At 36.6% G+C, this 14,244-nt stretch overlaps 1 protein-coding gene across 2 annotated transcripts in view; it reads right to left on the reverse strand.

Moving 5' to 3' along the window:
• The window catches only part of adgb (androglobin), a 225,479-nt gene that overhangs the window by 133,397 nt on the left and 77,838 nt on the right, over positions 1-14,244 (reverse strand). For both annotated transcript variants that reach the window (XM_051924853.1, XM_051924852.1), the window contains exons 14-16: positions 8,232-8,274; positions 6,231-6,372; positions 3,197-3,260 (exon numbers count right to left, since the gene is read on the reverse strand). In XM_051924853.1, coding sequence (XP_051780813.1) covers positions 3,197-3,260; positions 6,231-6,372; positions 8,232-8,274 — 249 coding nt within the window. The remainder of the gene's footprint in view (positions 1-3,196; positions 3,261-6,230; positions 6,373-8,231; positions 8,275-14,244) is intronic.

Here is a 14,244-nt window from a genome sequence, read left to right on the forward strand (position 1 = left end):
CAAGCTATAAAAACCTGGACACAAATAGATGAACACACACAGGCCTGGTCCATAATTTCTTATATTCCTTGCTTTGTGCCCCAATAAATGCAAGGTATCGGCAATATACTAATAACCCAATTGTGCTTCACTCACTCAGAATATGGAATTCATGTAGAAAGCATTTTAAGATGGAGAAGCTTTTATCTGTGGTGCCTCTGCAAGAGAACCACCTCTTTCAACCCTCGCAAACATATGCAGTTTTTAATATCTGGAAAAAATTTGGGATTAAATTGCTCAGAGATCTTTATATAGACAACATCTTTGCATCCTACGAACAATTACATCCCAAATTTAACTTTCCAGCTACACATTTCTTTCACTATCTTCAAATTAGGAACTTTGTTAAACAGAACCTGCCTGATTTTCCTCATCTTGCACCCTCGTCCATGCTGGAAAAAATATTGCTCAATTTCAAGGACTTAGACACCATCTCTGCAATATATAAAATTATTTTACAGTCCCTCCCTTTCAAAGATCCAAGAGGACAATGGAAAAAATATCTCTTAATCAATATATCAGGAAGAGAGTGGAAAGTAGCAATGCAGAGAATTCATTCAAGCTCGAAAGCATGCAATTATTCAACTCAAAATTATATATCGAGCACATCTGTCTCATCTAAAACTGTCCAAAATGTTTCCAGGGCAAGATCCAACCTGCGAACGCTGCAATCAAGTTCCAGCCTCACTGGGTCACATGTTTTGCGCCTGCGCCAAATTAACATCATTTTGGACCAAAATTTTTAAGTGCCTTTCAGACAGCCTTGGTGTCACAATCCCTCCTAACCCATTAACAGCTGTGTTTGGTGTTCTTCCAGATGGGTTTAAATTGGAGAAGGACAAACAAACTGTGATGGCATTCACTACACTTTTGGCACGCAGACTTATTTTGCTAAACTGGAAGAATCCTAACTCTCCTCTTTTAAGTCAGTGGGTAACCGATGTTTTATACTATTTGAAATTGGAAAAAATCAAATATTCAATTAGAGGGTCTGTACAGAATTTTTTAAAACCTGGCAGGATATAATCAATAAAATTTTAGAATAAGCTCTTAAAGCACCAAGGAAGTAATTATCTCTGCATTTCTTTTTCCTCTCCATTCATTTCTACTGGCCAATTAAACTCATCAATTTAGGTATGTTTACAAGCCTTAAGTTTTACCCCGTTGGCCATGCTCTCTCTCTCAGGTGTGGGGGTCGACTTGTTTCTCAATCCTATTTTTTGTAAAAATTGTTCGATTTGTATGAATGATTACAATAAAATTAATAAAAATAAAAAAAACAAAACAAAACAAAAAAACAAAACTGAAATTTGGCCGAATGGTACATCTAGGGCAGTAAGTATCCACTAAGAAACGATATTGATATACCAATATTTAAGGGAAAATACTGCCCCTGAAAAACTAAATACTCCAACATCTCAAAAATGCCAGGACTGATTTGATTGAAATTTGCTGACACTATATAAAAAAGAAAATTAGCAGACACGTGTTTTGGTATTTGTCAATTTTTGTCAAAAATGCAGTAGCTAGGTGGCTATTCTAATGCACCACAACATTTTCTCAGCACGGGGAAGAGATTGCATAGAATTATGGTGCTTGCCATGTATGCAAATGAAATCCACTGGCAGAACAGCAGCACTAGCAAAAGGGTATACTGCACGGGAAAAAAAGAAGGGATCAGGGTTGGAAGGGCTCTTCAATTTCATACACTAACATCAACACACTCCGATATCAAGCCCCTGACCCCTGATATAATGTACTACAATAAATGCACTCCAATCATCAAGTGTAACATCTGCCCAGTACAAAGTCCCTCGTCGCTCCTCAATATCATACACTAAAATAAATGTCAACAACACAGAGTGCCATATAAGGTTCACTTCAACTACTGGATGGGATGATATGTGGCATTAGCTGTGAGGTGAAAGAAGGAAGGTTCAGTGAAGCTCAATTAAGATATGTTTAGCATTAAAGCTCAAGTCGGGTTTCTAGGGAGGCAGGGAGGAAGAAATACAGAAGAAGTGGTTTCATCATGTCCAGCATAACTGGGTAGCGACCACGTTGGTTTAATTACTAGCACAGATAAGTTAACATGTTCCATATAAACAGAAGGGATAGAAGTGGACAACTGTACATATCCTGCAGTTCACAAGATTATTTCTTTTTACCTGTTCTCTTTTGCACAATTGTTACTTCTCCCCTGTTTTGAACCTTACTCCTTCGTAAAAGGTTCTTACCTTTTTACATTTCAGGCCCCCATGTCTTCTTTTCTCTACCAACAAAGAGGTCACTACAATACATTTACAGGTAGAAAACCAGCTCCTGAAGGTGATCCATACATAGACCCCCAGCAATCAGTTAAGAAGCCTCCACCCTAAAGAACCACTACAACCACTACAGAAAACAACTCCAAAATGAATATGTTCAATTCATTGAACCTCCTAACTGTACAGCCTCTAAACCAGTGTTTCTCAACCTTTCAGAAGCAGAATGCCCACCATGGCACAATACCATTAAAAACAATGGCAACTTGCAACCCACTGGTGGAAGCCCGTGCACCAAAACTGGGTTGTGACCCAAAGGTTGAGAAACAAAATAACATGATTCAGTGTTGTACCTTTATGGTGTAGCTATAGCTAGGGCAAATAAATAATTAAAAACAGAAGCTGTGACATGTAACTGATGAAAAACACAAAATTATTATTATAATTTAAGCATATAATAATAATAATAATAATAAAATCTCCCAAAATTCTTATTATTCTTAACAAGTACATGTTTCAATTCAGAAGTATATTCTTTCCTGTAAAATTGTGTTTTGCAGTGACCATCAACAAAAGCCAAAGCCTGTCAGTAAGAAAAGCAAGAACTGATCTACGGCAGGAATGCTTTAATCCTGTGCAATTCTACGTAGAATATTCAAGAGTAAGGAGCTCCAGTGAACTACTAATATTATTACCAGGTAAAAATTTTTACAAATATTGTATACAAAAAAGTACTGAGTTAGTTACATAGTAATTCTCCTACACCTGATCAACCAACAGCACAATAACTAAGGCCCATTGCCTTTGGAAATTTCCCGGGCGAAGTTAAACAACACAGCTAGTAATAATAATATTACAAATCACAATATAAATCTAAAGTAAATATAAATTACCTTGAAGTCTGACCTTTGGGCTGAATGCTGGTATGTTTGTGGTTTATGGAAAACCAAGAGTGTTCTGAAAAGAAGAAAAGATTGCATTCAATAGAAATGTTTTTAAAAGGAACTTCACAGATTTTTTTTGTCTTTTAGCATAATATCCATCCATATCTGTTCTCATCCAACTCAAGGAATCTGGATTTTCCAGGTAGAAGCTGACACACTCTAAACTGAATCACAATTATTATTCAGCGTGTTTACATGTGCTTCAACAACCTGATTATTCACTGAAATATGATTTCTAAAATGGCAAATAAACCTTAATTCTGAAGGGAGAAATTGAGTTATTGACCTCTGAGAAACCGGCTTAACAGAGGTAGATTTCTCTGCAAATAACTCAATAGGCATGTAAACCCTTAACCAAGTTACTCTTAAGGATTTTGTAGTCTGCACATGTCCGTTACACTGCATGTATTTTCTTCATACACATTTTCAGCAGCCATGTGTAGAAGCGCCCACAAAACAAATTTCTAGAGGCTAATGTTGGGGTGATCACATAATTCTTTCTCCTGGCTGAAATAATCCACCTCAATATTTCAGAAATTGATGAATTTGTGTTGATGAGCTGAATGTGCAGTGCTAAATTCAGCCACACAATCTTAAGAGCAGTAGAGTAACACGTTAAAAGTAAAAAGCATATCTTATTGAAGTAAACATTCCTGCATTATTATTCCAACAGCACTGGGTGTAAGGTAATAAGCACACGTACCAGGTCCTTTGCAGGGCTCAATCGCACAGCATGCAATCTGGGAAAATAAATCTATAAATAAAGTGTCTTTTTGACTAAACATATTTATAAAAAAAAAATATTTTCAGAATCACATTTGCTGATTTTGACATTTAGCAACTTTGGAGCATTTTCCCCAAAGGAAAACTCCAGAAGATTACTTGTGTGGATTATTAAGAATCCAGGTTTCTGCCTTAACCAGGTTATGCAGATAGCCTTCCGCCTTATATAGCATAACATGGAGCCACATAATGTAATACAGCATCGTCTGTGCAAATGTGTATATGCTTGGAAACATCCATGACAAACCCAGAGGTGCTAATGTCACTGAATATGACAATCAATACACAAAATATGAACAGGACAATTAACAGAGTTAACTTCTCATAAGTAAACCAGAAAAAAATAAGAACAAACATCAGGCAGTTAATTAGTTTCTTTTAGCAGTGAAAAAGGGTAAGATGCAGCAGCCCAAGGTGGGATACCATTCCAGGGGCACTTATTCATACAATTTAGAATCACCAGTCTGTCTAATACCAATAAAAGCACAGAAAGACCATACAAATTCCTAACTTTGGGCAAAAATGTCCAGAATTATACCAGAGTCCTGACTCTAATAAGCACAAATGTTCCGCACAGTGCTGATACACATAAACAAAATATAGATTTCTTGTTGCTTCATGTCTCATACAGTAAAAGAAGCTAAACAAAACATTGAGGAACAGCAAATGTGTTTCTTTAGTGCTGTAATGCATGTGCAGTATATGTCAAGGTTACTTACACTTGTGTGTGACCCATGCTGGACCCAGACTTGCATCTTCAGCACCTCACCAATATCATTGCATTACCTTCAGCTCATTAGGTGATGGGTAATGTGAAAGAAAACTAATGTTCTGAATACTGCATGTAAGGAAATGAATCACAGCTACAATAAAGACTTCATTTTTACAATGAGACCTGCATACACCATCTTAGTTCACTCTTCTTGCAGAACTTATCATCTGTCTTAACTTTGTGTGAAATGTCTTGCTCATCCAAACGTGTTGCTGGAAAATTCCAGGCGGGATTGCACATCACCTAATGTGGATTGTACCTGAGGCATTAAAACAGATTCTTTACAATGGACAAAGCCGTAATCCGTTCAGACAGCAGCTCAACTCAGTCTGCTGAGTCCGCCTGTATATCTATTTCTGACATGATTTTTACACTCCAAAAATCTGTTCATTGGAAATACAATTAGAAAAACAAATGTTACTTCCCAGAAAAAAGGAGTATCAAAGGATTAGCATTGCTTCCGCTTTTTAAACTTTCATTGCAGATACATCTTCAAATACTGTATCAACTCCATTACATATAAATATCTGAAGAGTGACTTTTTAAATTTACTTTAGGTCTGTCCCTCTATCCAAATAAATCAAGTTAAAGTGGTGGGAAGCTGTAGACAAGCTTTAGACAATTTTGCCAAAGAACCAGTCCAATCCTGGGCACACTCATAGACAAATACCCACATCACTCGTATTGGGGGAAACTGAAATCACCCATTAATCTAACAGGTGTGCTTTTAGGATATGGCAGGGAATCAGACTATCAAGACACAGACACAAGGAGAACATACTCAGCACCTGAGCTTGGATTCAAACCCAGGTCCCTAAAGCTATGAGGCAACAGTACTGGCTACTGTGCCACCATGCCATTTAGTTTAAGTTTTTAAGGCCACAAGGGTGAGTTTAAAACTAGACTGGAAAATGAACACTTTATAAAGGACCATAAAGCCAAAACCCAACATGTAAACCAAGGTTCACTATTGATTTGATTACTTGTGGCTCAAAGTTAACTGGAAATAAAGAGAATTTGATTAAAAAGCTCTTAAACATAATTGGACAATGAGAGATACATGATGTTTAAATAGCATAGCACCATGCTGATGACGTCATATACCCCCTAACAATGGGAAACCAGAACCTAGCAACAACTACCCAAAATGGAGGTACCCTCCTGCTACAAAAACAAGAAGGCACCATGGGTTTTCCAAAATAACTGATTGTACTTCAAAATAAAAGTAGAAAATTAAGAAAGTGAAACTGAACCCTACATATTTCAAAACCTAAGCAAAAAAATCCTAAGAAAAATAGATTACATAAATTTTAAAAAATCACAAGGTACAAATCATAACAGAGAGGCTCACACAAATGCACCTCTGTATGCCTAATTGTACCATAATTCAGAGAGGTGAAACTTGTGTAATTGTATAAAAAGCCTTACTGGAAACACTTGCAAAAGTCATCAAAGTCAATCCAGGCCTCTTGAGGATTTGACCTTTCAGAAACGTGTTCTTGCTCTTCATTGTCTGTCACTTTAATTGGTGTATTTGGTTCTTGTAATGGCTGGGCATCATTGCCTAGATCTGTGAAACAGAAGAAAACAACATCACAATCGCTAAGCTGATCCCTACTTATTAATAAGGTCATCCGTTCATTTTCTGACCCGGCTTTTTTAAGCACAGGCTCACAGAGGGCCTCCGCCTGTCCTGGAAGCATTTAGCTGGCACACTAGTCCATTTGAGGACTCACTTTCACATGTATGTTAATGCCATCATTAATCTGTGCACATTTCAGTCATCAAAAGAAACAACATAAAATAGTGATTATATAGACTAAATTGAATATAATATAGCTCATAATAAGGACACAAGGTGGCAAAGCAGGCAGTATTGCTTGCCATCTCACAATTCTTGGATAAAAGTTCAATGCAGCCCTCTGGGTATTTTGCCTAGTAAATAAATATTAAATACAGTATGATACTAAAAAGCTACAGGAGTTTAATCCCTGTGTGGATAGCGCTTTGAGTACTGAGAAAAGCGCTATATAAATGTAATGAATTATTATTATTAATATTATTTTAAGGTATGCAAAAGAAAATAATTAACAGGGATCAACTCCAATTATTTAGCAAATGTACACAACTATATCAATTCTAATTTTAAATATGAGAGATTTCTGAGTGGCACGGAAGGTAATTGAACAAGACACCCGCTCATTTTATGAAAGCAAATGGAACAGATGTACAAAGAAAAAAAGAAAGTATGCCGGAGCACCTAAAGCAACTGCCAAGATATATGTTTCCAAGTTTGCAAGGTGCTCACAGAGAAAGGCTGTTTAAAGCAGCTCAGGCACAACCTGCAAATCATGCCAGTGCAACAAACTGTAAAGGTCATGCCAGCCAGGCAAAACACAAAGGCAATTACTTTCAATATAATTACAGCTGACAATACAGTCCTTGTGTTGTACAAATTAAAATTTTTTTTATCTTACTATCTGACTAGTTTTTGATTTAAATACTCTGTCTTCCAAATAATTTATTCTTTAAAAGATATAGTGTTATGATTTATGATACACAGCACTTATATTGTATTTTCTATTACATTTTAGCTTTACTGGGCAGCATGGTGGCACAGTGGGTAGCGCTGCTGCCTCGCAGTTAGGAGACCCGGGTTCACTTCCCAGGTCCTCCCTGCATGGAGTTTGCATGTTCTCCCCGTGTCTGCGTGGGTTTCTTCCGAGTACTCCAGTTTCCTCCCACAGTCCAAAGACATGCAGGTTAGGTGCATTGGTGATTCTAAATTGTCCCTAGTGTGTGCTTGGTGTGTGTGTGTGCGCGCGCCCTGAGGTGGGCTGGCGCCCTCCCCCGGGGTTTGTTTCCTGCCTTGCACCCTGTGTTGGCTGGGATTGGCTCCCGTGACCCTGTAGTTAGGATATAGCTGGATGGATGTATTTAAGTTTTATTTATTCTAGTTAGCTTTGTACTATTTAGCAATTTCTACTTTCATATACTGTATATACCAGTTTTATGGATAAAAACAGCTGAAATGTATGCACCTTTATTTGGACCTTATTTGAAACTTTTGAAACGTTATTGATTTGATTGCTAAAGTCAATCAGTTAGGAAAAAAAAAATCAAAGACAATTACAAAGGAACTCTTGTCCTGTTCAGATTACCGATTTACAATAAACAATTTCTCATGCCCAACACACCAGAAGGCATCTTAGTGCGAATTTCAGAAATGCTAGGAGGCCAATTAAAAAAGTTGCATGACAGCAAAATAAATTAAGGTAATCACTAAAAAGAACACATTTTAGTAATAAAAATGTAAAGTATTAATATTAAAGAAGAATCCTTTGATAAATGTGATCTCAAATTTGATACAAAACAGTTCATGACAATAAAGCAAAATATAATATATGCGTTTTAAAAAGGAAAACTTACCTCCTGTGTGATTATGTTCTTTCAAGTTGCCAGAAATTGGAGCCTAAAAGTCAAATCATTGAAAACATTAAGGACACATAAGGGAAAAACCTGAAAGTGTGAATCCATCCATTATCAAAATCTGCTTCAACTCTGAACCACCATGCTATCTATAAACCAGTGAACAGATGTAGTTCCTTTTTGAGTGACAAATAAGACATAGTGAATCATGGCAATACTTAAATTAATACTTAACACAAATACATATATATATATATATATATATATATATATAGATACATACTGAAAAGTGGCTTAAAGATGTACTGGATTATATAAATTGAAAAAAATCTTTTATATCCATAATTTTAATTTCAAAATGGCCATAGCCATCAGTTTTATGTAAAGTTTCAGTTTGGCAGGGTAGCATCGGTCCACATTACCTTGGGGTTCTAGTGTACATACATACAGTATACAGATTTGCGAGAGGTCAGGTATGTCATCACATAAGTTCTACTCAATAAGATCCCCAGACAACTACTCAAAAGTTCCCAGTTCTTATTCAATGATAGTTACATTTGGGACCACAGTCAAAAGGCCACCTGTAGTCTTTGTCTTCCAACAATAATTATAATGGCAATACCCTGACTCCCCATTGAAATGAATGTAAAAAATCTTGGAGATCAAAACACAAAAGAGTTACAACAGAGGAATTGTAATTCAATATAGAAGACAGTGACACCATGATTAGAAATTAAATTGAAAGTAAGCACACCCTCTTTCAGTTCTATGGCTTTACATATCAGGACATAAAAATAATCTAATCCTTGGGAAATGCTAAAGTTAGGTAAATCTTAAGAAACTAACTGCAACAGAGTTTACATTGTCATACAGTGTCCATACCAATTAAAAAGATAAAAAAAAAAAATGACCAGAACAGCTAATGAGACAAACATAAGTCAAAATCCCTTCAGTCCATAAATTAAATTGCTCAAGAAGGTATTGAGGAAGGTATTTAAGAAGCTTGCTCTTAAATAAGATGGCAGCCAAAAACCATCTGACCACACTCTGTGGCATCACACATGTGCCAACACATAGGACATGCCACAGCAGTTCATGTCCTCAGAGCAACCAAACTTCCAAGCAGTGATGCTTGAGGATATCATAACTGCAGAATGAAAAAAAAAAATAAGGTCAGGCTTTTCTGGATACAGAGGCCTGTAAAAACTGCTTTTATTATGAGTTACAAATAAAAATAGTTATGTGAAAATATCTGAATAAGTTCAGATCATAACTGTCTAAAAACAGACTTTGTTAGGGCAGGCTAACATTCTTGGGTGTGCTCTCCAGTTTATTCATGGCTCTACCCATTCTTGTAAGTAGAAACGTATTGCAATCAAGACAAAAAATACTAAGCAGCAGCCATCTGGCCACACAGAAAGACACTGTGAGCTCTTAGGTAGTTTCAGCATTAGACTTGTTGGCTTGGCCTCTCTAAACAGCAGCTAACCTGTTTTTCCCATCACCTATGCATTCATTTTTCTCTGAACTTCTTCTGCCTTTAGATTTCTGGCACTATTTGTCATTGCCAAAGAGCAGCCCTAAATGTCATTCTGCCACCATCTCTGCAATGTATCACTATTGACGAAATAGTGGGGATTCTATCTATCTATCTATCTATCTATCTATCTATCTATCTATCTATCTATCTATCTATCTATCTATCTATCTATCTATCTATCTATCTATCTATCACTTTAATCATCTGAAGGCACAAATATATTTTACTTATTTGTTTACGTGTATACATAGAGTATATATTGTGTGGTTTCTTGCTCCCTATGACACAATATTTGCCTTTATTCCTTTTGTGCTTCAGAGCTACATCTTTTAATGGAGTTTACATACAGTATAAAAGCAACCAAAGTGCACTACCACAAGGAACTTCTGCACTCAAATTAGAACTCTTAGTTTTCAGATTTGTTTTGTTTTTTGAGGTTTTCTGTGGCATAACAAAACCAGCTGTCTCACAAATTTTGATTCTGGGTAGCCTTTGGGGTTAGCTGGCATTTTTGGTCCTATTTTAATTTAATTACTCTGAGATTTCTTAACAACTTCTATATGGATTTTCATATTTTGTATTACTGAGAGGGACAGATCATAACAACTACTAAGAAGTGAAAAAATTCATAAGTAGGGCCCTAGAGAAACAGAATTATGAAAACAAATCCTGTTGCGGATTTCTTTCATGTTCATTAGAATTACTTATGAATGCTTTGAAATCACTTCAGTTTTTTTTTTTGTCCAGTGCCTCCTGAGTCACCAGTATGAGAAGACCCCCACATATGATATACTGTTTAACTTGTCTTGATACCTAATTATGCAAGATGTCGAGCTTTTTGGGGTGTCTCCCTATTTGTGTGACGCTAGACCCAAATACCCCTCATTGTTATGTCATGTTTGGACCATATGTTGTACAGGGAATCACACCCTAATGCTAAAGAGTAAACCAATAGGTGTCTTTAACAAAATGATCAGAAGGACATGACACTGTTGTGTGCCACATCAACAGACTCCAAGGGGTCATCCCCAATGGGATATATAGGTCAAACTTCGAAAAAACGGGAGTCGGTAATCTAGGCATGTGGGGTATCATTTTTCTGCTATTTTGAGGTTGCTGATCATGAGTATGATAATATTTTTGATATTTGAATCTTTACCAATGGTCCTAGCCCTCAAAGTGCAACTCCCAGAAGGTTACAAAGGACACATTTCAAATATAAGCATGTGGGGTATCATTTTAGTCAATTTTATATGATACTATTTTTTATTTTTCATCCTGTTCCAGGGATCTATCCCTCTATGGACCTTTATAAGAGGGTCAAAAATGATACATATATTTAGACTTGAAACAGGATGTTGTGTTAGAACATTGGGTGACATTATTTAAACTGGCACAATGCCTCAGGTAGTCATAAAAATTCTGGATATTTTAAAAGGCTAGAGAGTGTTTGTTTATTAGGGATTCTTCCCAGTAAGAATTCTATATGGGTTTGATTTCTGAGGAGTTTTGGTTAGCATTTCGGTTACACATCTGGTGATTTTGACTTTTGGTTGACTATAGCTCGTTTAAGACTTCCATTTGCTTTCACCTGGTCCTTACTTGTTTTCAGTCTGTTCTATTTCTGCTATTTAAAAGCAGTACAGCACTTTAGGGTTGGTGGATTATGCTTACAATGCTTTATCACAGACCATAACATAATATTCCCCGACCCACTTAATTCAATGTACGGATACTGGTTGTAGGAGTCTATTCCAATAGAATTGCAGGAACCATCCCTGGATTGATCGTCTGTCCATTGAAAGACTTACTTTCCCACATACCCAGACTTATAATTTAGAGAAGCTGATTAAATTAACATACACTTCTTTAGGCATTTGGCAAGAACTCCTGATTGAGACATGGGGAATACTGTATGTGCAATAAGTGCAGGATTCAAACTCAGGGTGCTGGATCTGTGAGGCAGTAGGACAAACCTTTGCATCACCCCTTACACAACACTGAAAACAGGTCTTACTGGAAACACATCCATTCACATGTGAATTACACTGCAGATAAACAACAGATAAAAATCTTCCTGACATACACTTCATGCAAAACTCGGAGAAGGCAGGTGGCCATTTAAAATGTAATCCTTCTAGTATGTGGAACATGAACTTTCAAAATATGTCAACAGTTAGTAGGAAAAGTATTTCAGCATTAGAGTTGGCTAAATTTGCTTTCTGAAATTTTGAATATATTAAGTAACCACGTAACTGATCTCAGCTGAAATGGGGCACAGATGGCACACACAGACTTCTTTACCCACTTGTGATGTGCAAGGTTGAGAAGTCACCACAAAACCTTTTGGCAGTACCAGATGGTACAAATAATTTAAAAAATGTAACAGGAAAATATAATTTTACAGTAATGTCAGGTTTCTGGGATAGGCTCTCTGAATGCCAGGATAACTGGGTTCAAAATGGATGGATGGTTGGTATACTGATAGGCCTGACTCATGAGATAGTGCTTCTCTCAAATCACTCTACATGACAGCCATACTAGACAATGAAAAGCAGTTGTCTTGTAAACCTGGGGAAAAAACTGTTTTGTTTTTAGAAAAAACAATGTCTGTATTTACTAAATTATGAACTAACCCCATTTCACACAAAATACATTCTTTGGTATTTTCTATTTGCTGTCCTACAGCAAAGGTTTTCAGCCATCTGAAATTAGCTAATGAACAAAATCAATAATATAAAACATTTTCTAATCCAGATATCCGGGTCAGGGCTGCATAACGCCTGAGCGTAACCCAGAAATAAGATGGGAACCAACAATGGATGGTGAATCAGTCCATCAAAGGCCACACTCATGCACACACATGCATGCACGCATGCATGCACACACACACACACACGCACACACACTCTTGGTCTTCTCAGGGAGGAATTATTCATGTATTTCTAGCACCTGTCTTCAGTTTTGACATTTTATTCATTTTTATTAAATATTTATATTTTTATCATTGTTTGGAAATGTGATTTCATTGCCATTTTATTTTTCATGGGTGCTGCCATTTTATGTGGTTGTTCTAATGGATGCTGGCCTTTAGAAAATCCAGATGCTGCACATTTCTAGCACATGATGTACATGCTACATGAGGTGGGGCATCATGATGTTTATGCTATAAAAAATGGTGACATGCATTAAAAAGTGTTAACTTTAAGCAATTTAAGGAACATCTAGAACTTTAGGAATGTAATCTGTTTTTGATTTGGTTTTGATTTGACTTTGAATTTAGTGTAGCTACATGAACTCTGGTGAATGATCTAAAGTACAGTCGTGTCTCGCGTAAAGATGGCATACTGTTCCAGCCAGTGGATCATTACTTTGTATAGAAGGTGCTGTGTCGCCATTACTGCATTCTGTGCGCATCACATGGCAAAAAACTAGCCACGTGCCAGCAGCACACAGGGATATGCCTTTGTATCATTTTCATTGTTTACACGTCAAGTATACACCTGACCTGATGTATCTAACCTCAAGTAAAGTACCTAATATTAGCATAATACATACAGTATATCACATAAATCAATAATAATTACCAAAATACAGTAATAATAATACATTAATAAAAATATTAATAGTGTACTACGGCCACTTACGATGGCATTTTGACAATATTCTCTATAGAAGCTCTGTTATTAAAGCGCAATGTTGTTAATCGGGTTGTTGTTAACAGAGTCAAGATTGTACTAAATTTGCAAACATTCAATAGTATTTTTCTGATAAGCCTTCCAAAAAAACTTGATTGACCTCTACCATTCATCTCTTCATACTGTGAGAAAGGACGTTTATTCTTATTGAATACAATACTCACATTTGTTAAGAGCAGTCTGAAGTCAGAAAGTGACCTAATGTTTTTTTAATAATAAAACAAATAGGGAGATGAAACTGTTGAGTTAAATAAGGCAAAAGCTGAGGGTCAAGCAAAGGGGTCAAAACACTGCTGGGAAACAGTGAATGGATGACTAAACCAAAACTTAAAAGGAGAGTTTAGAAAATATCCTAGTACTAAAGTCATCCTGGAAGTGACTTTTAACTTTCTCTGATGCTGTAAAGAGAAGAAGCAAACAGTTGAGAGTTACTCAAAATATTCCTCAAAGAGAGAATGTTTGCACATGTTTGCCACTATCTTAAATAGGGGCAGCATACGACATCAAGCATACCAATTTCACTTGAATGTATGAGTTACCATACATAATATGGCTGTGGCCATCAGAGGACAACACCTAATGGTGCCTGAAGTGGATATACATAAGTGCTGGTACTCTGTGTTTAAAAGTGTGTAGCGGGGAGCAGGAGCTTTGAGCACTGTTATCCACTGAGAGATGAGTGAAGAACGGTGTTGGGGTGGCTCAATCTTAAAGTTCTGAGTGGTGCATTAAACTGATATTCATTTGTAAATGGGGGATGGGAGTTGGGAATTGT

Source organism: Erpetoichthys calabaricus, chromosome 3 (genome assembly GCF_900747795.2).
Source record: "Erpetoichthys calabaricus chromosome 3, fErpCal1.3, whole genome shotgun sequence".
NCBI lineage: Eukaryota > Metazoa > Chordata > Cladistia > Polypteriformes > Polypteridae > Erpetoichthys > Erpetoichthys calabaricus.